A 27,695-nucleotide genomic window follows, 5' to 3' on the forward strand; every position below is an offset into this window, starting at 1 on the left:
CTGCCATGCAACCAAAGTGAGATTTGGTGCAGACAAGGGGATACATGGATCTGGAATTTAGGGGAGAGCTCTGAGCTGGCCAGAGATATGTATTATACAGATGGGACTTAAAGTGATGAGACAGGCTGGGTGTGGTGGCTCACACTTGTAATCCCAGCACTTTGGGAGGCCAAGCGGGGCAGATCATCTGAGATCGTGAGTTCAAGACCAGCCTGGCCAACATGCTGAAACCCTCTCTCTACTAAAAATACAAAAATTAAGATGGGCACCTGTAATCCCAGCTACTCTGGAGGCTGGAGCACGACAATCTCTTGAACCCAGGTGGCAGAGGTTGCAGTGAGCTGAGATCGCGCCACTGCACTCCAGCCTGGGCTACAGTGCAAGACTTTGTCTCAAAAAACAAATAAATAAATAAAAATAAATTTAGAGTGATGAGACAGCCAGGCATGGTGGCTCATGCCTGTAATCCCAGCACTTTGCTTTGGGAGACCAAGATAGGTGGATTGCTTGAGCCCAGGAGTTCGAGACCAGCCTGACCAGTCTCTATAAAAAATACAAAAAATAGCTGGGCATGGTGGTGTGTGCCTGTGGTCTCAGCTACTCAGGAGGCTGATGTGGGAGGATCATCTTAGCCCAGGAGGTCGAGGCTGCAGGGAGCTGATTGCACCACTGTGCTCCAGTCTGGGTGACAGAATGAAAACCTGTCTGAAGGAAAAAAAAAAAAAAAAAAACCCAAGGTGATGAGACAGAATGAGACCTCGAGAGTTCAAGCACTGCTGGGGGCTTGTCTAAAGTTCCTAGAGGAGGCAGGGAGGCAGTGCCAGCAGAGCAGGCTGAGCACTGGCCAGGGAGGGAGGAAGATGGACGTGAGGGAGGAGCGCTTCCAGGAGAAGGGGTCACATCTGCTCAATGCCGTTGAGAGGTCAAGGAAAATGACTCCTGACAACAGATTATCGGATTTAGCAACTTGGAAGGTATTAGTGACCTTGATAGATTGGTAGAATCAAAAACCAAACTGGAACAGGTTCAAAGGAGGATGGGAGGTGAGGGGAGAGGGTGTACGTGTAAGCAGCTCTTTTGAGATGTTTTGCTGAAAGCAGGGATAGAAATGGCCTATAGCTTGAGGGGCAAGTAGAAAATAGCCTAACATGAGAAGGTGAGACTGTGGAAGGGGACAAATCAATGTAAATCCATTAGCACTATGGCCAAAATCATTCGCAAGGTTTTTGCCGAGGAATTGGGCTCTCCCACTGCCATCCTTAAAAACAGGGCAACATCATAAATAATCATCTAGAGCACTATTTTCTTTCTACAGTGCATAATATGTACACAATAATCTCTGGGTTGAGCTGTTATCCTTTCTGGGTCCCTCTACCACCTTCGGGGTTGTGATGTGAGCAGGAGGGACAGATGCTGTCTCAGGTGGAAGGGTAGCCACACCTTTTCCCAAAAGTATAGGAACTGTTCCAGATCACTTTTTGGCCTCACTCTGGAGGGCCCAGGCTATTTCATTCTAAACCACTCGGCCCATCCTTGTCTAGGAGTCCCTCTGGTTCAGCGTGTGGCTGGAATCCGGCTTTTTGTCTCCCTGATTTGTCTCTCAATCAGAATTTGAACTTTTTTTTTTAAACAGACAGAGTCTCACTATGTTGCCCAGGCTGGAGTATAGTGGCTGTTTACAGGAGCCATCAGAGGGCACTGCAGCCTCAAACTCCTAGGTTCAGGGGATCCCCCCGCCTCAGCCTCCTGGGATTATGGGTGCAGGCCCCCATGCCAGGCAGATTTAGAACATTTTGAACAATGGAATGTTTGTAATGCTCAGAGGAGCAAGCACACCTACACAAGCAGCATGGGGTCTCAGTAAATTCTTGCTGCACTCACAGTTGGGGAAAGAGCAGTATAGAGAAACAGGTTTGAGGAGGGAAGAGGAAGAAAGGCCCTAACTCAGCCTGCCAAGTAGTCCTTACAATGGTCAGGAAAGTATTTATCACCCCCATAGCACAGGTAAAGAAACCACCAGGCTGGGAACAGCGATGCACACCTGTAATCATAGCACTTTGAGAGGCCGAGGCAGGTGGATCACTTGAGCCCAGGAGTTCAAGACCAGCTTGGCCGATGTGGTGAGGCTCCTTCTATACAAAAAAGTACAAACATTAGCTAAGCATGGTGGCACATGCCTGTGGCTCCAGCTAGAGGCTGAGGTGGGAGGGCTGCTTGGGCTCTGGAGGCAGAGGTTGCAGTGAGCAGGGATTGTGCCACTGTACTCCAGCCTGGGCAACAGAGCCAAGACTCTGTCTCAAAAGATCCAAAAAAAAAAAAAAAACCAAAAAACGAAACTACCTTGCCTGAGGCTCCAAATCTAGTTACTGCTTCCAATCATTTCAGGACTCAATTGGGAAGAGGTGGTGTTTAAATAGGTTTGGGGGCTCTTGATGCTTGCATCAACTTAATTCTTACTAGAAAACAAAATTCTGCGGCCAGACGAGGTGGCTCAGGCCTGTAATCCCAGCACTTTGGGAGGCTGGCGTGGGCAGATCACCTGAGGTCAGGAGTTCGAGACCAGCTTGGCCAACATGGTGAAACCCCATCTGTACTAAAAATACAAAAATAAGCCAAGCGTGGTGGTGCAGGCCTGTGGTCCCAGCTACTCGGGGTGCACCGTTGAGGCAAGAGAATCGCTTGAACCTGGAAGGCAGAGGTTGCAGTGAGCTATCATACCACCGCATTCCAGCCTGGGCGACAGAACGAGACTCTATATCGAAAAAAGAAAACAGAAAAACGAAATTCTTACTATAAAAGTATTGAAATCACAGAGTTCTGACTTGGACTGCCCCTGCGAGCTACAGATCATGCTGTGGGCTGCCTCCACGGTCTGGTAACTCAAGGGTGACCGGGGCGAGGCACAGTTCCTTCAGAGCTACCTAGCTGAGTGTAAATGGGTTGTTCAAATTGCACTGGGGAGCCGGAGTTGCGTGGGTTTTAATTTAAAGATGTAAGTACAAATCTATGTGCACTGCAGAAAATTCGGAAAAGGTCAAAACTGCCTAGCAAGTAAAAAACTGTCATTCCAGCACGTGGGGTGTGACCGCTTCTCTCCTCTTGGGTGTTTTTCTTGGTGGAATTTTTTTGGTGACCCCGACTGGCCTGGACTCCATTCAAGGGCACATCGTGTGCAGTAAAACACGGCATGTTTCAGGACTCCTCACTGCAACACGTGCACCCCCAGGCTGGCGCTCAGCGCTCCCAGTAAAAGCTGCAGCCAGGCGCGCGCCTTTCCTCCTCCCCACCTCGTGACGCTTTGTGCTGCGGCACCAAAGGCCGGTTCCGATCCCCGTGTGCGCGCCTGTGTGCTTCCCAGCAGCCGCCACCAATGCTCCTTTCCAGGAAACAGCCTTCCATTCTCTCTTAGGGCCGATCGTAGCGAGAGCCACGATGCGGGCGATTGGAGCCGGGGTGGGTTGGGGCGGGGGTGGGAATCGGGCCCGACTGCCAGGCACCCGGGCCGCGCCTTCCGCTCTGACCTCATCCGGCCGCCCAGGCACGGGGCGCAGCAGCGAATCGCCAGCGCGGGCGGCGGGGAACGCCCAGCACAAATATTTACCGCCGCGCGGAGAGCGAGGGCCCAAGTCCGCCCCGCTCCGCCACTTGGGCCGCCCTGGACGCTTCCCTCCGGACTGCCACAGGGTCGGACGCGGCTGCCGCGCCTCGCGGGCCTTCTCCCCAGCGGCGCGGCCCAACCGCCACCGAACCTTCTGGAAGCGGCGCCCGCCTGGGGCCTCACGCCGCCAGAATCGTACACCCGCGCGAGCTCGCGGCAGCCTTGGCGGCCTGGGAGGCGGGGCTCGGGGTGGGGCCGGCGCGGGGGCGGGGTCGGCGCGGGGAGGCCGCGTTCGATTCGCCCCCGGCGCGCAGGCCCCGCCTCGACGGCCCTATCGCTCCACCTCCGCCCTCCCCCTTTATGGCGCGGCCGGGGCTCATTCATTCCTCGCCGGGCCTGCCAGACACCTGCGCCCTTCTGCAGCCGCCCGCCGCATCCGCCTCCGCAGCCCCCAGCATGTCGGGCCCAGACGTCGAGACGCCGTCCGCCATCCAGATCTGCCGGTAAGAGAGGGCCCGCGCGGCGCCAGCAGTGGCCAGGCGCGCCGGTCACCGCCCCCGGCCTGTCCCGCTCGGCCCTGCGGTCCCCACCCGCCGAGGCCGCCCCCGCCCGCCGATTCCACGCACGGCCTCCTGCGCCGCCGCCCCGAACCCCCGCCAGCTCGCGGCCAGGATGCGACTCGCGATGCCGCACAAGCCGCGCGGCCCCCGCCCGCCTCCCGCCGGCTCCTCCCGGCCGCATTTCCAGGGCGGCGGCCGCGCCATGGGTCGTTTAGGCGAGAAAGCTAGGCAGGGATGGGGCGGGCGGAGGTCAGTGCACAGCTCCAGAGCCCGGCGACCGGCGCCCGTGGGCCGCCCCGCCTCGGGCCTCGCCCTAGCATCCCGGAGCCTCAGCCCCGTGGTCCTGCTTAGCCTCCTCGAGGATTCGGGATCGTTACCTCGGCGGTTGTGCTGCGCTAACCAAAGCCCTCAGAGGTGGAGGGGAGGTGCCCAGAGCCGCGTGAACCCCTCGGTGGGTGCCCCTGTGGGAGGAGGTTGCAGAGCTACCGTCTTCAGTGCACTGCTTCGGTTTGGGGGAGGGCAGGTGTTGAAAGGAAGAACAGATAACACTGTTTGCCTCTAACAGTTTACTATCAAGCAAAGGGAATCAGTGGTCTGTTGGGCCTGAAAGCATCTTACACAATAGAGGCAAAGGGTTGTCCTTCTAGGGCATCCCCCCTTCCTCCAGCAGTTACTGAGTAGATAGATGCAAGCCCCCAGAGAAGCTGGAGGCTGGAGATCATGAACAAGCTCATTTCCCATAGGAGGTGGGGAGGGCAGCCTCAAGGTTACTCTGCAGTTCCCTTCGGCAGAATCGGAAGCAGAAGCAGGCTGGCATTTGTGCATGAGCTAAGTGAGGGCAAGGAGTCTAGATTTTCAGCCACTGCACACAGGCACTGTGGCCTGCGACGGGTCCTATCCTGCTTGATGGACTACCAGGAGTGAGAACTGCTTTCTGTTTTGGTGGTGGGTTCCTCGCATTTGGGGCTTAAGCATCACAGGCTGACCTTGGACTCAAGCCAAGTCCAATAGAAGCAAGTTACTTTCTTGTAGATGTTGACATCTCCCGGAAGGCTGGGCATATAACAAGTCCTGGGTCATCGAAGCTCCTTGACTCTCAGTCTCATTTTTCTGGCCTGGTCCAGGGCCTCTCCTGACCTCAAGGTCAGTTTTGACTTTTCCAGAGAGGGAACGTCTTTGAGGGGAGCCCTGCCCCTTTGACTTTGGCGTTGTGGCTGTTCTGGTCCCATTGACTCTGGAGGTGGGGAAAGAGGGGCAAAAAAAAAAAAAAAAAGAAGTAACTGGAGACAGATGGCCTGCATCAGGTCCCTGCATCAGCTCTGCTGAGTATTGGCTGGGAACCTTGGGCTCCATGGTTTGCAAAGAGCTTATACCTGTCTCATCCCACTTGCTTTGCCCAACTTCCCTGGGAGGTTGATGGTCAGTACTGCCTCCGCTACCTGTGTGGAGGAGGTGGCAGTTTTGGGAGTTGAGGAACTGTGTAAGGTCATCCTGCTCCAGGAGCTCCAGGGACAGCCCCTACCCAAGTCTTCTGACTCCAGATCCAGTGTTCTTCCCACCCTCTCCTGAATAAAGGAAACCTTGATTTAAATCTTCCCGTGGAAGACTGGCCTTTTATTTACTTCTTCAGGATGATGAATAGCCAATTTATACATGTTGTCTTTTTTCACCCAGCTTCTAACAGTTACTAGATTTTTTGTTTTTTTGAGACAGAGTCTCATTCTGTCACCCGGGCTGGAGTGCGGTGGCCCGATCTCAGCTCACTGCAACCCCCGTGTCCCGGGTTCAAGTGATTCTTGGGCCTCAGCCTCCCGAGTAGCTGGGACTACAGGCATGTGCCACCACGCCTGGCTAATTTTTTGTGTTTTTAGTAGAGACGGGGTTTCTCTATGTTGGCCAGGCTGGTCTCAAACTCCTGACCTCAGGTGATCCGTGATCTGCCCGCCTTGGCATCCCAAAGTGCTGGGATTACAGACGTGAGCCACCGCACCCGGCTGGAAAAAGTTCTTGTGCCTCAGCCTCCCGAGTAGCTGGGACTACAGGCGTGTGCCACCACGCCTGGCTAATTTTTGTATTTTTAGTGGAGATGGGGTTTCACTGTGTTGGCCAGGCTGGTCTTAAACTCCTGACCTCAGGTGATCCTCCCGCCTCAGCCTCTCAAAGTGCTGGGATTACAGGTGTGAGCCACTGCTCCCAGCCTAGTTACTAGATTTTTGTATAGCTTTAGACACTTCCATACAGTAAGTGTGTGCTTTTTTTTTTTTTTGAGACAGTCTCACTCTGTCACCCAGACTGGAATGCAATGGCGCGATCTCAGCTCAATGCAACCTCCGCCTCCTGGGTTCAAGTGATTCTCCCACCTCAGCCTCCTGAGTTGCTGGGATTACAGGAACCCGCCATCATGCCTGGCTAATTTTTGTATTTTTAGTAGAGATGGGGTTTCACCATGTTGGCCAGGCTGGTCTTTTTTTTTTTTTTTTTTTGAGGCGGAGTCTTGCTCTGTCGCCCAGGCTGGAGTGCAGTGGCACTATCTCGGCTCACTGCAAGCTCCGCCTCCTGGGTTCACGCCATTCTCCTGCCTCAGCCTCACGAGTAGCTGGGACTACAGGCGCCTGCCACCACGCCCGGCTAATTTTTTTCTATTTTTAGTAGAGATGGGGTTTCACCGTGTTAGCCAGGATGGTCTCGATCTCCTGACCTCGTGATCCACCCATCTCGGCCTCCCAAAGTGCTGGGATTACAGGCTTGAGCCACCGCGCCCGGCCCAGGCTGGTCTTGAATTCCTGACCTCAGGTGATCCGCCCGCCTCGGCCTCCCAAAGTGCTGGGATTACAGGCGTGAGCCACTGTGCCTGGCCCGTGTGTGCTTTTTCTTACCTACCGTAAACCAATTACATATTGTTTCTTTTTTTTTTTTTTCTTTTTTTTTTTGGAGGTGGAGTCTCACTCTGTCACCCAGGCTGCTGGATTGCGGTGACACACTCTGCTAACTGCAACCTCTGCCTCCTTAGTTCAAGCGATTCTCCTGCCTTAGCCTCCCGAGTAGCTGGGACTACAGGTGTGCACCGCCATGCCCAGCTAATTTTTGTATTTTTAGTAGAGATGAGGTTTCAGCATGTTGGCCAGGCTGGTCTCGAACTCCTGACCTTAGGTGATCTGCCCATCTCGGCCTCCCAAAGTGCAGAGATTACAGGCATGAGCCACCATGCCTGGCCAATTGCATATTGTTTCTAAGTGGCTGCCTTGGCCAGACGACTGGTGAGCAGGATGCCTGGCTGCCCCCTGCTCATGAGTGAGTAGGTGAGTCTCAGGTGCAGAGCGTGACTGCCAAAGGAGTAGTGGGAGTGGTGGTAGGGGTAGGCCTGTGAAGAGAAGGCTATGGTCACACGGACTTGACTCAGAAACTGCAGGACACTGGAGAGTGACTGTACTAGGATGGGGAGCCCTTTAAGGACATCTGAGCCGACACCCTGAGTTGAAAGAGGAGCCTCCTGGCCTAGCACAGCCAAGCCCATGAATTTAACAAGACTTCACTGGACACTACCAAGAAGCATAGCACCAGGAGGGAAACTGATATGTGGAAAATTTGGCCCCTGCCTTAAAGGGGTCACAGTCTAGCAGAGGCAAGGACGTCCAAATCCCCACCATCTTAGAGACAGAATGGTCACATGTTCTCAGTTCAGACACTGTTGAAGGGATAAGGGCTTTTTTTTGTTTGTTTATTTTGTTTTTTTTTTGAGACAGAGTCTTGCCCTGTCCCCCAGGCTAGATGCCATCTTGACTCACTGCAACCTCCGCCTCCAGGGTTCTAGTGATTCTTCTGCCTCAGCCTCCTGAGTAGCTGGGATTACACACACCTGCCACCATGCCCAGCTAATGTTTTTGTATTTTTTCAGTACAGATGGGGTTTCGCCATGTTGGTCAGGCTGGTTACGAACGGAACAGAATTTTTAATTGCATCAATTTAAATTCAGGTGGGTAGCCACCTGTGGCTGGTGGCTATCTTTTGGGGAGTGCAATATGTAGAGAAATTTGAATTTACTGGTAGGTCTATGGGAGGGCAGGGTGTTCCTAAAGGAGGCTCTGAGGCTTTCTGGGGACTGTAGCCAGCTCTGGAATAACCATGCTGATGGAGGGGGACCTCGGCATGGACACCACCCAGCAGGCAGATAACTTGGCATGCTTTATTTATAGGTAGATGTGTGTGAAATCTACAAGGTTTTTTTGTGTTTTCTTTGCTTGCCATGCTCTTAGATGCAGATCTACCAAGAAGTTTCCTGAGATTAGGAATTGTGTTGTACCATGTGGTACCATGAATGCCTAGAATAGTGCCCGAGGTCTAGCAGACGGGTCAATAAACAGTAGTTGAGTGGCTATGAATTTCAGTATGTTATGGGGTTAGAATTATTTCCCCCAAGGGAAAAGATAGAGAGGGGCTCTACCTTTGTCTTTTTTTTTTTTTTTTTTTTTTTAGATGGAGTCTCACTCTGTCGCCCAGGCTGGAGTGCAGTGACAGGATCTTGGCTCACTGCAACCTCTGCCTCCCCAGTTCGAGCAATTCTCCTCTCCTCAGCTTCCTGAGTAGCTGGGACTACAGGCGCCCACCACCACACTCAGCTAATTTTTGTATTTTTAGTAGAGACGGGGTTTCACCGTGTTGGCCAGGCTGGTCTCGAACTCCTGACCTTAAGTGATCTGCCCGCCTCAGCCTCTCGAAGTGCTGGAATTACAGGTGTGAGCCACTGCACCAGGCCGGGTTCTGTCTTTGGTTTTATAATGGAATTAATGAAAAGAAAGAACCTGGCTAGGCACAGATCACGCCTGTAATCCCAGCACTTTGGGAGGCCGAGGTGGGTGGATCATGAGGTGAAGAGATAGAGACCTTCCTGGCCAACATGATGAAACCCTGTCTCTACTAAAAATACAAAAATTAGCTGGGTGTGGTGGCGGGTGCCTGTAATTCCAGTTACTTAGGAGGCTGAGGCAGGAGAATCGCTTGAACTTGGGAGGCGGAGGTTGCAGTGAGCCGAGATTGTGCCATTGCACTCCAGTCTGGGTAACAAGAGCGAAACTCCGTCTCAAAAAAAAAAAAAAAAAAAGAAAAGAAAAGAGAAAAAAAAGAAAGAAAGAGCCGATTTACCGAAGCCACAATCAGAGCTTGTATTCTGGAGCGTTCTGTAAAATGATTTACAGTGCTGGCTCTCTTGTTGCTGGGATGTGGGGACCCTGGGTGGAGACGCAGTCTTTGTAGCCCAGAGAGCCTGCGCGTGGGGAGGCCTTTGTCTACCCACTATCCAGCCTCACCCTGTAAGTGGGCCAGTTAGCCTGGCATTGCCCTGGAATTGGTACCTGCAGCTGGCTGGCTCCCCAGTTCTGGTCAGACCAGAAGTGGCTTTCTTCTGTGTGACCCACCTGGTCTGTGGGGCCTGCACCAGGGGGTGACCCCGTAGGCTGTCTTGCCATCCCACCCCTTGGCCTCTCACTGTCAGAGCCCTCCTGTGGACGGGGATCAATGTTGTGCCTCCCCATCCTTGGACCCCTGCATGGGAGTAACTGGAGAAGTCTGTTACAAATCGGGGTTTTCTGCATGTGAATAGAACTTCAGCAGAGAGTCAACACGATGCAGACTTGAGGAGATAATGGGGAAACTTGAATAGTCCCTTGATAATGAATGATTTTAAGGAATCACTACTTTTTTTTTTTAAGGTAGGGTAATTGTTTTGTAGTTTGCTTTTTTAAACCGACTTTATTGAGGTATATTTAGAATGCATATACAAGAATATTTGAAACGTACAGTTTGCTGAGTTTTGATGGGTGTGCGTACTGAGTAGTGGCCGGCCCAGTTGTGATGTCGAGTATTTCCAAACTCCCAAAATTCCCCTACTGTTGGCCCCTGGCAAAAAGATCTGCTTTCACTCACTTGCTGTGCCTCTTCTAGAATTTCGTAGACGGAACCGGATCGAGCTCAGTGCTGGGCCTCACTCCTGTGTCCCCGTAGCCCTGTAGTACCCTGTTCCCTGCACACTGCAGTTTCTCTTCACCAGTCAACAAAGACTTGGGTTCTCTGTGAATGAAGTTCACAAATGCAGATTTCAATTCATTTAGCACAGGAACTGAAGTCACTTACTATTTAATGATATTAGGAATTTGGATGATCTTTTAGATGGGACCTTTGTTTTGTGGTTTTTATTTTTATTTGAGGCAGGGTCTCGCTTAGTTGCCCAGGCAACTAAGTGGTGCAGTGGTGCAATCATGGTTCTCTACAGCCCCAACCTCCTGGGCTCAAGGGATTCTCCCACCTCAGCCTCTCGAGTAGCTGGGCCTATGAGTGCACGCCTCCGTGCCTGGCTAATGTTAAAAGAAGTTTTTTTGTGGAGACATGGTCTCACTTTGTTGCCTAGGCGGATCTGGAACTCCTGGGCTCAGGTGCTCTTCCCACCTTGGCCTCCCAAAGTGCTGAAATTATGGGCATGGGCATGAGTCACCATGCCCCTCCTTTAGGTTTTTTACAAGGAGCTTTTATCTTTGAGAGGAAATGCTGACATATGTATGATGTTGTACTGGGAAGTCCGGGATTGGCTGCAGAATAACCTGGCATGGGGAACAGGTGGGAGCAGAGACCAGAGGTGCCCCGAGTTGACTGTTTTGGGGCTGCTTGATGGGGACATGGGGGTTTGCTCCCACCTGCCTCTACTCCTGTAAGCATTTGACGTTTACCACAATGAAGAATAAAAGGAAAACCAGGCTCCTGAGCCTCCACTCCAGAGCTACTGCCTCTAACTCCAGGGGTGGGGAAGGTCAGGGAGGGGTAGGCCCAGGAATCTGCATTTTCCTCAGCGCTCCTGGAGCATGAGGGCCACTGTCAGAGGAGGGCCAGGCACCTGCTGTGTTGTGCGGTGTGTTGGCCTTCCTGGGCTTCCCCACAGCCTTCTAGCCCTCCTGGTGCCTGTGAGCCAAGACCAGGTGGAACTCTTTCTTCTGCCTGCCTGAGGGCCAGCCTGAGTGTTGCAAGGTTTAAGGTCCTGGAGGTGAGAACCTTTATGAGTGTTGCTTGTGACCCCACCCAGTTCATCCTCTCCTGCAGAGGGGTGGTGGGCCTCTCCTGTCTCTCTGTTTGTGAGTCATGGATTCCTTGGCATCACTGGTCTTTTGTGATCCAGTTCCGGAAGCTGAGCAGGCGGCTTGCTGGGGGAGGGGCGGTCCTAGGAGGAGCCGGAGCCTGGTGCTTTCCATCAGGGAGGGATCAGACTGGCTCACTGCTAAGCCGGCCAGGCAGACACAGGCTTGGGCTCTGCCAGGCATCATGCTTGGCACTGGGTAAACAGTTTGCCCACTTACCGCAGGATGAAGCTCCTTGCCAGGGCTCTCCGGCTCTGTGAGTTTGGGAGGCAGGCATCCTCCAGGAGGCTGGTGGCTGGCCAGGGATGTGTGGGGCCCCGGAGAGGGTGCTGCGCTCCCATCTAGGTGGTTGGCCCCAGGGCTGATCTCCTACCTTCTGGAGCCTGCATTACTGGAAGGTAGGATGACTGGGAATATTTTGTGCCCATGGTGTTCCGCTTGCGAGGCCAACTGGGCAGCCAGGGCCTTGGGCCACATAACTTGGAGGAGTTTGGGGAGGGTAGTAGGGCTGGGTGTTGGATGAGCTGTGTGTTTTGCTGGATTGAAGGTGTCCACTTAAGTGGCCATCCTCAGTGGAGACCTGGCATGTTCCTCCCCTAGGGACCAGTGGAACCTCTGGGATTTGTTGGAGGAGGTGACCTGGCAACCCTGGGCTGTGGGAATCTGGGCCTCTGCAGATCAAGGCTCATGCGAGCCAGCAACTGTGCTGGCTTACACCTGGCAGCAGGCATCCGTGCCCTGCTTTGTCCCTAGGCTGGAGGTTGAGCTGTGATTTTAGACCAGAAGGTTGGTGTGGGGCCAGAGGGAGCTGTCCCTGCACGATTGGCTGATCCTAACAGTGCAGTGTCGAGCTACTTACAGATGCTTTTGTGTACTTTATTTCTCCTAAACTTTACAGAAACTCTGTTGAGTTGGCATACATACTGCCCCTTTTGTGCCAGCTTTATTGAGTTATAGTTCATATGCCATACAATTCATTCACTAACATGTACAAGGTAGTAGATTTCAGTTTTATGTTCACAGAGCTGTGGGACCATGACCTCCATCAGTTTTGAAAGGGGTGATAGGAGGGTTTTTTGTTCTCAAACCCTTGGGACCTCTGTAGTCCTAAGAGTGTCTAGTATGCTAATGAGAGAACTGGTGGCTGGGGGCCCTAGATAGCTTCAGGATGGGAGCTGGTCTCTAGAAAGACCAAGGCAGGATTAGCAGGTTAGCACTTTCAGCCTTACCTTCCTACACCACAGAAGGTAGTGGCAGACTTTAATTGAATTGTAGGACACCTACCTAGTGTTGGAGAGTTGGAGAAGTGGGGTTGAAAGAGACACCCATGTTTGTTATTAAAAGCATGAGTAAAAACAGCTCACCTAGGAATAGAATTTTTGGATCATATGGTAATTTTGTGGTTATCCTCTTGAGGAGTTACCAGACTGTTTCCAAAGTGGCTGCACCATTTCACATTCCCACCAGCAGTGTAAAAAGGATTCAATTTCCCCATATCCTTGTCAACACTTGTTATTACCCATCTTTTGAATTCTAGCCATGCTAGTAGATGTGCGGTGGTATCTCACTGTGGCTTTGATGTGCATTTCCCTAATGAGAGAAGATGATACTGAGCATCTTTTCATGTGCTTATTGACCACTGTGTATTTTTAGAGAATTGTCTAGTCAGGTCTTTCCTCTATTTTCCATTTGGCTTAACTGTCTTTTTGTTATTGAGTGATGAGAGCTCCTTATATATTCTAGATGCAAGTCCCTTCTCAGATATAATTTTTTAATTAAAAAAATTTTCCAATTCGTAAAAGTTGTCAGCCTGGGTAACATAGCAAGACCTAATCTCTACTAAAAATTAAAAAATTGGGGCTGAGCGCGGTGGCTCACGCCTGTAATCCCAGCACTTTGGGAGGCCGAGGCGGGCGGATCACGAGGTCAGGAGATCGGGACCATCCTGGCTGACACGGTGAAACTCCGTCTCTAATTAAAAAAATACAAAAAATTAGCCAGGTGTGGTGGTGGGCGCCTGTAGTCCCAGCTACTCGGGAGGCTGAGGCAGGAGAATGGCGTGAACCCAGGAGGCGGAACTTGCAGTGAGCCGAGATCGCACCACTGCACTCCAGCCTGGGCGACAGAGCAAGACTCCGTCTCAAAAAAAAAAAAAAAAAAATTATTTAGCCAGATGTTGGCCGGATGCAGTGGCTCACGCCTATAATCCCAGCACTTTGGGAGGCCGAGGCAGGTGGATCACTAGGTCAGGAGATTGAGACCATCCTGGCTAACATGGTGAAACCCTGTCTCTACTAAAAATACAAAAAATTAGCCAGGCGTGGTGGTGGGTGCCTGTAGTCCCAACTACTCGGGAAGCTGAGGCAGGAGAATGGCGTGAACCCGGGAGGCGGAGCTTGCAGTGAGCCGAGATCGTGCCACCGCACTCCAGCCTGGGCGACAGAGCGAGACTCCGTCTCAAAAAAAAGAAAAAAATTAGCCAGATGTGGGCTGGGTGGGATGTGCCTGTAGTCTCAGCCACTCAGGAGATTGAGGCAGGAAGATTGCTTGAACCCAGGAAGTTGAGGCTGCAGTGAGCTGATTGCACCACTGCAGTCCAACCTGGGTGACAGATCAAGACCTTGTCTGTCAAAAACAAACAAACGAACAAAAAACTGTGTTAAAATACACATAATATATGATTTACCATTAAAAAAATCTGCCGTCTTAGCCGGGCACGGTGGCTCACACCTGTATTCCCACCACTTTGGGAGGCCAAGGTGGGTGGATCACCCGAGGTCAGGAGTTGGAGACCAGCCTGGCCAACATGGTGAAACCCTGTCTCTACTAAAAATACAGAAATTAGCCGGGCGCGGTGGCTCATGCTTGCAATCCCAGCACTTTGGGAGGCCGAGGCGGGCGAATCACCTGAGGTTGGGAGTTCATGACCAGCCTGACCAACATGGAGAAACCCCATCTACTAAAAATACAAAAAAAAAAAAAAAAAAAAAAATTAGCCAGGTGTGGTGGCACATGCCTGTAATCCTAGCTGCTCAGGAGGCTGAGGCAGGAGAATTGCTTGAACCCAAGAGGCGGAGGCTGCGGTGAGCCCGAGATTGCGCCACTGCACTCCAGTCTGGGCAACAAGAGCGAAACTCCGTCTGAAAAAAAAAAAAAAAACTTAGCTGGGTGTAGTGGCTCACACCTGTAATCCCAGCTACTCGGGAGGCTGAGGCAGGAAAATCGCTTGAACCTTGGAGGCAGAGGTTGCAGTGAGCCAAGATTGTGACATTGCATTCCAGCATGGGTGACAAGAGCGAAACTCTGTCCCCACCCAAAAAATAAACTGCCATCTTAACGACATGTATGTGTGTGTATATATATATATATACATGTCGTTAAGATGGCAGTTTTTGTTTTGTTTTGATTTTTAAATTGAGACAGGGTGTTACTCTGTCTCCTGGACTGCATGTGGTGGTGCAGTCTCAGTCACTGAGCCTCTACCTCAAGTGATCATCCTGCCTCAGACACCCGAGTAGCTGGGACTACCGGCACGTGCCACCACACCTGGGTAATTTTTGTAGTTTTTGTAGAGACACGATTTGGCCGTGTTGACCAGGCTGGTCTCAAACTCCAGAGCTCAAGGGATCCGCCCATCTCGGTCTGTCTCCCAAAATGCTGGGATTACAGGTGTAAGTCACAGTGCCTGGCTACCATATATGTATTTGTAGCCATATTTTCTTGCTCTGTTACCCACTACGTCTCACTATGTTTCCCAGGCTCATTTTAATCATTTTTAAATGCCCAGCTCAGTTTTTGTTTGTTTGTTTGTTTGTTTTTGTTTTTTGTTTTTTTTTGAGATAGAGTCTCCCTCTGTCGCCCAGGCTGGAGTGCAGTGGCACAATCTCGGCTCACTGTAAGCTCCGCCTCCTGGGTTCATGCTGTTTCCCTGCCTCAGCCACCCTAGTGGCTGGGACTACAGACGCCGGCCACCACGCCCAGCTAATTTTTGTATTTTTAGTAGAGACAGGGTTTCCCGATGTTGGCCAGGATGGTCTTGACCTCGTGATTCGCCTGCCTTGGCCTCCCAAAGTGCTGGGATTACAGGCGTGAGCCACCGCGCCGGCGAAGTTTTGCACTTTCGCCGGGATGGAGTGCAGTGGCGCGGTCTGGGCTCACTGCAAGCTCCGCCTCCCGGGTTCATGACATTCTCCTGCCTCAGTCTCCCGAGTAGCTGGGACTACAGGCGCCTGCCACCACGCCCAGCTAATTGTTTGTTTTTGTGTTTTTAGTTGAGAGGGGGTTTCACCGTGTTAGCCAGGATGGTCTCAATCTCCTGACCTTATGATCCGCCCGCCTCGGCCTCCCAGAGTGCTGGGATTACAGGCATGAGCCACTGCACCTGGCTCCTTCCCTTCCTTTTGAAGGCTGAATCATGTTCCATTTCATGGATGGACCACATTTTGCTTATCCCATCATCTATGGATGGACACTTGGGTTAATCCCACATTTTAGCTTGTGAATAGTGCTGCTATGAACACAGGGGAGACCACGTTTTTAGTTCTTTAGGATATATACCCAGAAGTGGAATTGTTGGATCATATGGCAGTTCTATTTTAAATCTTTCAAGAAACGACCATACTGTTTTCCACAGCGGCTATGCCATTTTACATTTCCACCGACAGTGTACATGGGTTCTGGTTTCTTGGCATCTTTGTCAATACTCGTTATTTTCTGTTGTTTTTGATAGTAGCCATCCTAATGGATGTGAAGTGGTGTTTCATTGTGGTTTAGCTTTGCATTTCCCTAATGTTTAGTGATGTTGAGCGTCTTTTCATGTGTTTGTCAACTGTATTTTTTGTTTGTAGAAATGCCTACTCAAGTTATTTTCTCATTTTTGAATCAGATTTTTTTTTTAAACTGAAAATTAAATGTATTGCTAAACTCTTTGTATATTTATTCATATACTTGAACATAGACATGTATAGGTGTATTGTATATTATATGCATGTTATATACATATACTTGTGTATTTATGTATCTGTGTGTATATTTTTCAAAGTTTCATCAGTATCCTGAAACTGAAGACTGTAGCTTTTGGTGTTTGAGAAAGTCCCTGTGTCCATTTTTGCTTTTATTATTTTTGACGCATAATAATTGTATGTATTTATGGGTATAGTGTGGTATTTTGATAGATGCATGCAATGGTATGCTTGTTTTTTTTTTATTGTTGCATTTTAGGAGTTCTCTATGTATTCTGGACATTAATCCCTTATCAGATATATGATTTGCAAATAATTTCTGCCATTCTGTGGGATGTTTATACTCTGTTGTTATTTTCTGTTGATGCACACATTTTAAAGTTCTTATGAAATACAATTTGTCTACCTGTTTTCTTTTGTTCCTTGTGCCTTTGATGTCATAGCCAAGAAATCATTGCCAAATCCAGTGTTGTAAAGCTTTAGCCTTATGTTTTCTTCTAAGAGTTTTATAGTTTTAGGTTTTACTTTTAGGCTTATGATATATTTTGTTTTGTTTTGTTTTGTTTTGGTATATGCTCTTAGGTAAAGGTGCAGCTCATTCTTTTGCATGTGAATATCAACCATTTATTGAAAAGATTGTCTTTCCCCCATTGAAAGGTCTTTTTTTTTTTTTTTTTTTTTTTTTTGAGACGGTCTCACTCTGTTGCCCAGGCTGGAATGCAGTGGCACGATCTCAGCTCACTGCAACCTCCACCTCCTGGGTTCAAGCCTCAGCCTCCTGAGTAGCTGGGATTACAGGCATGTGCCACCATGCCTGGCTAATTTTTGTATTTTTAGTAGAGACGGGGTTTCACCACATTGGTCGGACTGGTCTTGAACTCCTGACCTTGTGATCCTCCCGCCTCGGCCTCCCACCATGCTGGGATTATAGGTGTGAGTCAGCACACCTGGCCGAAAGGTCTTTATACCCTTGTTACATGGATCATTTGACCATATATTTAATAATTTGAGTTTATTTCTGGGCTCTCTGTTCTATTGATTCTTATGTCTGTCTTTATGCTAATGCCATACTGTTTTGATTATTGTAGCTTTGTGGTAAGTTTTGAAATCAGAAAGTGTGAATCTTCCAGCTTTGTTCTTTTTCATGATTGTTTAACTATTTCAGATGTGATTTGCAAATATTTTTTCCACTCACTGGGTTGTCTTTTTACTTTTTCTTCGCTGTGTCGCCCAGGCTAGAGTGCAGTGGCATGATCTCAGCTCACTGCAACCTCGGCCTCCTGGGTTCAAGTGATACCCCTACCTCAACTTCCCAAGGAGCTAGGACTACAGGTGCACACCACCACACCCAGCTGATTTTTGTATTTTTTTTCCAGCAGAGACAGGATTTCATCACATTGGCCAGGCTGGTCTCAAATCCCTGACCTCAAGTAATCCACCTACCTCAGCCTCTCAAAGTGCTGGGATCACAGGCGTGAGCCACCGTGTCTGGCTGTCTTTTTACTTTTGATGGTTTCTTTTGAAGAACAAAAGTCTTTAATGTGGTAAAGTCCAATTTCTCTTTCTTTTTGGTTCCTTGTGCTTTTGTTGTCATGTCTAAGAAGCCATTGCCAAATGCAAGAGACAAAGATATAGTCTATATTTTCTTTTTTTTTTTTTTTTGGTGAGACGGAGTCTTGCTCTGTTGCCCAGGCTGGAGTAAAGTGGTATGATCTCGGCTCACTGCAATCCTCGCCTCCTGGGTTCAAGCGATTCTCTTGCCTCAGCCTCCTGAGTAGCTGGGACTACAGGCATGCACCACCATAGCCGGCTAATTTTTCTATTTTTTATTTTATTTTTATTTTTATTTTTATTTATTTTTTTATTTTTTTGAGACGGAGTCTTGCTTTGTCGCCCAGGCTGGAGTGCAGTGGCCGGATCTCAGCTCACTGCAAGCTCCGCCTCCCGGGTTTACGCCATTCTCCTGCCTCAGCCTCCCGAGTAGCTGGGACTACAGGCACCCGCCACCTCGCCCAGCTAGTTTTTTGTATTTTTTGGTAGAGACGGGGTTTCACCGAGTTAGCTAGGATGGTCTCGATCTCCTGACCTCATGATCCACCCGTCTCGGCCTCCCAAAGTGCTGGGATTACAGGCTTGAGCCACCGCGCCCGGCCCTAATTTTTCTATTTTTAGTAGAGACAGGGTTTCACCATGTCGGCCAGGCTGGTCTCAAACTCCTGACCTCAAGTGATCCACCCACCTCAGCCTCTCAAAGTGCTGGGATTACAGGCCACCACGCCCGGCCTATTTTCTTTAAAATAGGATAGATGCTGTGGCTCACATCTGTAATCCCAGCACTTTGGGAGGTTGAGGTGGGAAGACCGCCTGAGCTCAGGAGTTCAAGACCAGCCTGGGCAACATAGGAAGACCCCATCTCTACAAATTAGAAATGTTAGCCAGATGTGGTGGTGCATGCCTGTAGTACCCGCTACGTGGGAGGCTGAGGTGAGAGGATTGCTTGAGCCCGGGAAGTCAAGGCTGCAGTGAAGTGAGTTAGAGACGAGAGCACTGCACTGCAGCCTGGGCAACAGAGTGAGACCCTGTCTTAAAAAAAAAAAAAAAAAAGAGTTTTATAGCTTTGGCTCTTACCATTTAGGTGTTTGACCTATCTTGAGTTAATTGTTATGTGTGATGTGCAGTAGGGGTCCAGCTCCATTTGCACGTGTGGACACACCTTTTTATAGGCTGGGGAGCAGGCGTTAGAGGTGGAATTACTTGCTTGCGGTCACAGCTGGCAAGTGGAGGCTGAAGACAGCCGTTGTACCCTTTCTTTGAACTCTTATACCTGAGGGTCATTTATCTCTGACTCTGAGGACAGAAAAAGAAAACCCTTGAGCAAGCCGGGCGCCTGTAATCCCAGCACTTTGGGAGGCCAAAGCAGGTGAATCTTGAGGTCAGGAGATGGAGACCATCCTGGCTAACACGGTGAAACCCTATCTCTACTAAAAATACAAAAAATTAGCCGGGCATGATGGTGGGCACCTGTAGTCCCAGCTACTCGGGAGGCTGAGGCAGGAGAATGGCGTGAACCCGGGAGGCGGAGGTTGCAGTGAGCCGAGATTGCGCCACTGCACTCCAGCCTGGGCAACAGAGCAAGACTTCGTCTCAAAAAAAAAAAAAAAAAAGCCCTTGAGCAATAATAAAACTAGGACTCTAGGGACATTACTTCTCAGGGGCAGGCCATGCTGTGTGCCTGTCCACATCTGTTTCCCCTCTCCTTGTTGAACACCAGCCCCTGCCCTCCCCAGCCTTTCTGTCCTCCTTCCCTCTTCCTCCCACCAAAGTTCTTCTGTGACTTTAGCCTGCCCCATGGCACATGACAGGCTCTTGCTGTCTGGGCCTCCTTGGGGTAGGTCCGCACAGGAGACCTTGCCAAGGCCGTGCCAGACAGCCCAGATGTCTCTGTGCCCTGCCTTGAACCCTTTGGCCTCAGGGCCAGAAGCTCAGCTGTGGCAGGTCAGGGGCTGGCAGCTGAGCCATGTAAGGCTGGGAGCTTCTCTAAGCCTTGGGTGGGTAAAGGAAACCAAGTCCCTGATTTAGGAGGGCCAGAGCATTCCTCTCGCTGGCTGTGTGCCCATGAGCCCGGGACTGTTAGAAGGTCCAACAGTACCTGCCTTTGTTGGCTGGGACCTGGGAAGGCCCGTGGTGTGTGTGCTTTGCTGTAAATTGTATCACTGTGGGACTGGACCCTCTGCCCCAGTCTGGCGCTGTCCTAGAGCACCTTGGCCACCAGCAGAGGGCATGCTGGTCATAGACACTGCCCCTCCCTCCCCTCCTGACAATCTCCCGCCAGTTCCAATCTCACTTTGAGCCACTACCTCTCAGGTACCCAGGGCTGCTGGCGGAATTAATTTGTACAGTGGTGGCATTGTAGTGAGGGGATGCTTTGGCCTTGTAACTGGTGCCATTGTTTTTTTTTTTTTTTTTTTTGAGACAGGAGTCTCTCTGTCGCCCAGACTGGAGTGCAGTGGCGCGATCTTGGCTCACTGCAAGCTCCGCCTCCCGGGTTCCCGCCATTCTCCTGCCTCAGCCTCCGAGTAGCTGGGACTACAGGCGCCCGCCACCTCGCCCGGCTAATTTTTGTATTTTTAGTAGAGATGGGGTTTCACCGTGTTAGCCAGGATGGTCTCCATCTCCTGACCTCGTGATCCACCCGTCTCAGCCTCCCAAAGTGCTGGGATTACAGGTGTGAGCCACCGCGCCCGGCTTTTTTTTTTTTTCTTTCTTTTGAGACAGAGTCTTGCTCTGTCGTGCAGTGGTGCAGTGACATGATCTCAGCTCACTGCAAGCTCTGCCTCCCGGGTTCACACCATTCACCTGCCTCAGCCTCCTGAGTAGCTGGGACTATAGGCGACCGCCACCGTGCCTGGCTAATTTTTTATATATTTTTTTTTTGGTTTGAGACACAGTCTTGCTCTGTCGCCCAGATTGGAGTGCAGTGGCCGGATCTTGGCTCACTGCAAGCTCCACCTCCCGGGTTTACGCCGTTCTCCTGCCTTAGCCTCCTGAGTAGCTGGGACTACAGGTGCCTGCCACCTCGCCCGGCTAGATTTTTTTTTTTGTATTTTTTAGTAGAGATGGGGTTTCACCGTTTTAGCCAGGATGGTCTTGATCTCCTGACCTCTTGATCCGCCCGTCTCGGCCTCCTAAACTGCTGGGATTACAGGCTTGAGCCACCACGCCCGGCCAATTTTTTGTATTTTTAGTAGAGACAGGGTTTCACCATTTTAGCCAAGATGGTCTCAATTTCCTGAACTTGTGATCCACCCGCCTCGGCCTCCCAAAGTGCTGGGATTACAGGCGTGAGCCACCGCGCCTGGCCATTGTTTACAATAAGTGCCAGACTTTGACGTTTTTGTGTTTCTTTGCTGTTTTGTTGCTGTGTTCAGTCAGGTGTCACTTGTATTTGGAACTCAGATTTCACAATGGAATTGCTTTTGATACTACTCTGGCATCTCAGGAAACTACATCCTGCATGACTGATATTCCGTGCTTCCTTGAATGTCAGGCAGACCTCACCTTGTCTTGTGCCTTATAAAAGCCAGGCTCTTAGAAGTGGTGACACTCATAAACCAGCCTGAAGCTGCTGAATTGACCCATGTTATCTGACACCTATTAAGATTCTAGTAAGATTCTTAATTCACCCGTATCCAGCTTGAATTTTTACTTGATTTTGCGTTTAATTGTTTCCATGTACCTACTAAATTTTTACATAATGTATTTTTTTATTATTTAAATAGAGATGGAGTCTCGCTATGTTGCCCAGGCTGGTCTTGAACTATTGGGCTCAAGTGATCTTCCCACCTCAGCCTCCCAAAGTGCTGAGATTATAAGTATGAGCTACTGCACCTGGCCTTTACATGTATTTTTTATTTTTTTTGTTTTTTTATTTATTATTTATTTATTTTTTTTGAGATAGAGTCTCGCTCTGTCGCCCAGGCTGTAGTGCAGTGGCCGGATCTCAGCTCACTGCAAGCTCCACTTTGCGGGTTTACGCCATTCTCCTGCCTCAGCGTCCCAAGTAGCTGGGACTATAGGTGCCCGCCACCTTGCCCAGGTAGTTTTTTGTATTTTTTTTTAAGTAGAGACGGGGTTTCAATGTGTTAGCCAGGATGGTCTTGATCTCCTGACCTCATGATCCGCCCGTCTCGGCCTCCCAAAGTGCTGGGATTACAGGCTTGAGCCACCGCGCCCGGCCGTATTTTTTAATATATTTAATGGAATATAAGATTGATTTAGTTGAAGAGTACATTTAGCTTTGTAGAAAACTGCCAAACTGTCTTCCAAAGTGGCTGTGCCATTTTGCATTCTCACCAGCGGTGAATGAGGGCTCCTGTGCGCCTGTGCTCCTCACCAGCATTTGATGTTGTCAGTACTTTGGGTTTAGGCCATTCTGACAGGTGTGTTTTTTTTTTTTTATTTGAGTTCTTGTTTCCCCAGAGAGCAGAGAGTCTCACTGTCACCCAGGCTGGAGTACAGTGGTGCAGTCTTGGCACACTGCAGCCTCCACCTCCCTGGCTCAAGGGATTCTTGTGCCTCAGTCTCCAAGCAGGGATTACAGGCATGTACCACCAGACCCGGCTAATTTTTGGGGTTTCTCCACGTTGGCCAGGCTGGTCTCCAACTCCTGACCTCAAGTGATCTGCCCGTGTCCACCTCCCAAAGTGCTGGGATTATAGGCATGAGTCACCGTGTGTGGCCTCTTATTGTTGAGTTTTAAGAGTACTTTGTATATTTTAGAAACAAGTTGTTTATCAGATATACGTTTTGTAGACATTTTCCTCAGTCCGTGGCTTGTCTCCATTATCTTTTTTTTTTTTTTTTGAGGCAGAGTCTTGCTCTGTCGCCCAGGCTGGAGTGCAGTGGCGCAATCTTGGCTCACTGCAAGCTCCACCTCCCGGGTTCACGCCATTCTCCTGCCTCAGCCTCCCAAGTAGCTGGGACTACAGGCACCCGCCACCATGCCCGGCTAATTTTTTGTATTTTTAGTAGAGACGGGGTTTCACCATGATAGCCAGAATGGTCTTGATCTCCTGACCTCGTGATCTGCCCGCCTCAGCCTCCCGAAGTGCTGGGATTACAGGCGTGAGCCACCACGCCCAGCCTGTCTCTGTTATCTTAACAATGCCTTTCTCAGAGCTGAAATCTTTTTTTTTTTTGAGTTGGAGTCTTGCTCTGTCACCCAGGCTGGAGTGCAGTGGCACGATCTCCGCTCACTGCAAGCTCCACCTCCCGGGTTCGAACGCCATTCACCTGCCTCAGCCTCCTGAGTAGCTGGGACTACAGGCGCCCGCCACCACGCCCAGCTAATTTTTTTTTTTTTGTATTTTTAGTAGAGACGGGGTTTTACCGAGTTAGCCAGGATGGTCTTGATCTCCTGACCTCGTGATCTGTCCACCTCGGCCTCCTGAAGTGCTGGGATTACAGCCGTGAGCCACTGCCCCTGGCCTGGAGCTGAAATCTTAATATCAATAAAGTGGGAACTTCAGCCTTGTAACTGATCAGGATGAACAAGGGAAGCCGTCGTTTGCAGCAGATGCCAAGCTTGGTTTTTCTCCTCTGACTCTTGACGTGGTTATTCCCTTCAACTGGCCGAGACCCAGGGGCTCACTGATGCTGGGGCTTGTCCTAGGTTCGACAGGGGAGTCTGTGGAATAGTGTAGGGTGTCCCAGCCACAGAGAACTCTCAGCTTGGCAGTTCACCCTCCATTTACAGGTGAAGACACTGGGGCCCTCCGGAGGCAGTGACCTAGGGGTGTGTGGCAGGTGGGGCAGGGACCCCAGTAGAGTGCAGACCTTACCTCCTCTGCCATTTCCACCTGCCCCTCATCCACTGTGCGGCCTGCAGGTGGTGCGTGGCAGGGTGTTGGTGCTTGACCTCCAGGATGTTGGGCAAGGGAGAGTCCTTGGACCCCGCACAGTAGAGCTCAGCTTCTCCCCACAAGCCCCACGCCCAGTGTGTTCAGGGAATCCTCCTTGACATCTGGAGAGTGAGACTCAGGGTGGCCGTACTGACCCACTGGCCCCATACTCTGGAAGTACTCAGGGCCTGCTGGTCTGCCCATTGAGGGGCATGCCTTCAGTCCCCATGGGCCTGTGGGAGGGCTTTAACCAGTGCCTGGTTGGGCAGGGCTCTTAGTGACTCCCTAACTGGAGCTCCCAGGGCCATTTGGCCACCTGCCTCCCGCCTCTGTTCCGGCTGAGGGACCTGGGCGCAGCTGCCAGCATGGGGACCAGGCCTTTGTCCTCAGGTGACTTCATTGCACTTGCTGCTACCTTCCCTTGCAGAATGGCAGAATTCCAGGAAACTTGCCCAGAGTAGGTGCCTCAAGTAGAAACAAGCCCAATGCATTTGCCATGGATATTTGATTCTCTAAAAGTCAGAGGTGGGAGGTGGAAGAGATACTTATTTAAACAGAGTTATACAGGAATAATTTCTAGAACTGTACATATGGAAAGTATTCAGTTTGATCAGTTTTGACCTAGGCACAGGCAGATTTCCTTTCATTACACTTTGCAGGTTCCGCATTTCTTTTTTTTTTTTTTTTTTTTTTTAGATGGAGTTTCGCTTTTGTGGCCTAGGCTGGAGTACAATGGTACGATCTCGGCTCACTGCAACCTCTGCCTTCTGGATTCAAGCAATTCTCCTGCCTCAACCTCCTGAAGAGCTGGGATTACAGGCACCCGCCACCATGCCCAGCTAATTTTTGTATTTTTAGTAGAGACGGGGTTTCACTATGTTGGTCAGGCTGGTCTTAAACTCCTGGCCTCAGGTGATCCACCCACCTCGGTCTCTCAAAGTGCTCGGATTATAGGCATGAGCCACTGCACCCAGCCAGGTCCTGCATTCTTTACAAATTGAAAGTTTGGGCCGGGCGCGGTGGCTCAAGCCTGTAATCCCAGCACTTTGGGAGGCCGAGACGGGCGGATCATGAGGTCAGGAGATGGAGACCATCCTGGCTAACACGGTGAAACCCCGTCTCTACTAAAAAATACAAAAAACTAGCCGGGCGAGGTGGCGGGCGCCTGTAGTCCCAGCTACTCGGGTGGCTGAGGCAGGAGAATGGCGTGAACCCGGGAGGCGGAGCTTGCAGTGAGCTGAGATCCGGCCACTGCACTCCAGCCTGGGCGGCAGAGCGAGATGCCGTCTCAAAAAAAAAAAAAAAAAAGAAAGTTTGGGGCAGGCGTGGTGGCTCACACCTGTAATCCCAGCAGTTTGGGAGGCCAAGGCAGGAGGATCACCTGAGGTCAGGAGTTCGAGACCAGCCTGGCCAACATGGCGAAATCCCATCTCTACTAAAAGTATAAAAAATTAGCTGGGCACAGTGGCATGTGCCTGTAGTCACAGCTACTCCGGAGGCTGAGGCAGGAGAATCGCTTGAACCTGGGAGTCAGAGGTTGCAGTGAGCCGGGATCATGCCACTACACTCCAGCCTGGGCAACAGAGCGAGACTCTGTCTCAAAAAAAAAAAAAAAAAAAAAAAAAAAAATCGTGGCAACCCTGCATTGAGGAAGTCTACTGGCACCATTTTTTTGGCCAGCCTGTGCTCATGTAGTGTGTCTATATAATATTTTGGTAATTCTTGCAATATTTCAAACTTTTTCATTATTATCTTTGTTATAGTGATCTATGACCAGTAGTTTTTGGTGTTACTAATGTAGGTGTTTTGGGACATCATGAACCGCGTCCATGTAAGACAGCAAATGAAATTGATAAATGTTGCGTGTGCTCTGACTGCCCCACTGACCGGCTGTTTCCTCATCTCTCTCCCTTTTCTTGGGCTCCCTGATTCCCTGAGACACAACAATTTTGAAATTAGGCCAATTAATACCCTACCTCTAAGTGTTCCAGTGAAGGAGAGAGTCACGTATCTCTCACTTTAAGCCAGAAACCTGAGGCTAGGTGCGGTGGCTCACGCCTATAATTCCAGCACTTTGGGAGGCTGGGGCAGTCGGACAACTTGAGGCCAGGAGTTCGAGACCAGCCTGGCCAACATAGTGAAACCCCATCTCTACTAAAAATACAAAAAAATTAGCCAGGTGTGGTAACACGCGCCTGTAGTCTCAGCTACTCAGAGGATGAGGCAGAAGAACCTCTTGAACCCAGAGGGAGAGGTTGCAGTGAGCCAAGATCGTGCCACTGCACTCCAGCCTGGGCGACAGAGTGAGACTCTCAAAAAAAAAAAGCCAAAAGCTGGACATGATTAAACTTAGGAAGGCATGTTGAAAGCTGAGATAGGCTGAAAGTTAGGCCTTGTGTGCCAGTTAGCCAAGTTGTGAATGTAAAGGAAAAGTCCTTCGAAGGAAATTCCAAGTGCTACTCCAGTGAATACATGAATGATAAGAAAGCAAAACAGCCTTCCTGCTGATAACAGAGAAGAAGAATTTTAGTGGTCTGGAGAGAAGATCAAATCAGTCACAACATTCCCTTAAACCAAAGCCTAATCCAGAGCAAGGGCCTAACTCTCTTCAGTTCTGTGAAGGCTGGGAGAGGTGAGGAAGCTGCAGAGGAAAAGCGTGAAGCTAACAGAGGTTGGTTCATGAGGTTGAAGGGAAGAAGCCACCTCCATAACATAAAAGTACAAGGTAGAGCAGCAGGTGCTGATGGAGAAGCTGCAGCAGGTTATCTGGATCTGGCTGAGATCACCGATGAGGGTGGCTACACAATAGGTTTTCTTTTCTTTTCTTTTTTTTTTTTTGGAGACAGAGTCTTGCTCTGTCGCCCAGGCTGGAGTACAGTGGCGCAGCCTTGGCTCACTGCTACCTCCACCTCTCAGGTTCAAGCGGTTCTCCTGCCACAGTCTCCCGAGTAGCTGTGTCTACAGGTACATGTTACCATGCCTGGCTAATTTTTTTATTTTTAGTAGAGACAGGATTTCACTATGTTGGCCAGGCTGGTCTTGAACTCCTGACCTCAAATGATCTACCTGCCTCAGCCTCCCAAAATGCTGAGATTACAGGCGTGAGCCACTGTGCCCTGCCTAGGTTTTCAGTGTGGGTTAAACAGCTTTCTGTTGAAAGAAGATAACATCTAGGACTTTCATAGCTAGGGAGGAAAAGTCAATGCCTGGCTTCAAAGGACAGGCCAGGTCTGGTGACTACGCTGTAATCCCAGCATTTTGGGAGGCTGAGGCAGGCAGATCACCTGAGGTCAGGAGTTTGAGACCAGCCTGGTCAACATGGCAAAACCCTGGCTCTAACAAAAATACAAAAATTAGCTGAGTGTGGTGGCATGTGCCTGTAGTCCCAGCTACTCAGGAGGCTGAGGCAGGAGAATCGCTGTGCCTGTGAAGTAGAGGTTGCAGTGAGCTGAGATCACGCCCACCACAGCACTCCAGCCTGCATGACAGAGTGAGTGAGATTCTGTCTCAAAAAAAAAAAAAAAAAAAAAGGCGGGGGGACAGGCTGGCTCTCTTGTTAGGGGCTTATACAGCTGGTGACTTTAAGTTGAAGCCAATGCTCATTTACTGTTCTGAAAATCCTACGGTCCTTATAAATTGTGCTGAATTTACTCTGCCTATGTTCTATAAATGGAACAACAAATCCTGGATGTCAGCACATCTGTTTATAGCATAGTTTTCTGAATATTTTTAAGCCTACTGTTGAGAACTACTGCTCAGAAAAAAATACTTCTTTCAAAGTAATACTGATCAGGCCAGGTGCAGTGGCTCGTGCCTGTAATCCCAGCACTTTGGGAGGCCGAGGCAAGTGGATCACAAGGTCAGGAGTTCAAGACCAGCCTGGCCAAGATGGTGAAACCCCGTCTCTAACTAAAAATACAAAAATTAGCCAGGTACCGGGGGCAGGCGCCTGTAATCCCAGGTACTCAGGAGGCTGAGGCAGGAGAATTGCTCGAATCTGGGTGGCAGAGGTTGCAGTGAACTGAGATCGCACCACTGCACTCCAGCCTGGATAGAGT

At 50.2% G+C, this 27,695-nt stretch overlaps 1 protein-coding gene across 2 annotated transcripts in view; it reads left to right on the plus strand.

Moving 5' to 3' along the window:
* Positions 1-3,589: 3,589 nt before the first annotated feature.
* ACOT7 (acyl-CoA thioesterase 7) overlaps positions 3,590-27,695 on the plus strand; it is a 132,874-nt gene continuing 108,768 nt past the window's right edge. Inside the window, exon 1 of one of the 2 annotated variants that reach the window (XM_007980774.3) lies at positions 3,590-4,101. In XM_007980774.3, the coding sequence (XP_007978965.1) occupies positions 3,959-4,101 (143 nt within the window). In that variant the 5' untranslated portion in view covers positions 3,590-3,958. The remainder of the gene's footprint in view (positions 4,102-27,695) is intronic. The other variant, XM_073007893.1, reaches the window with a different exon arrangement.

The sequence above is a fragment of the Chlorocebus sabaeus genome, chromosome 20 (assembly GCF_047675955.1).
Source record: "Chlorocebus sabaeus isolate Y175 chromosome 20, mChlSab1.0.hap1, whole genome shotgun sequence".
Classification (NCBI taxonomy): Eukaryota; Metazoa; Chordata; class Mammalia; order Primates; family Cercopithecidae; genus Chlorocebus; species Chlorocebus sabaeus.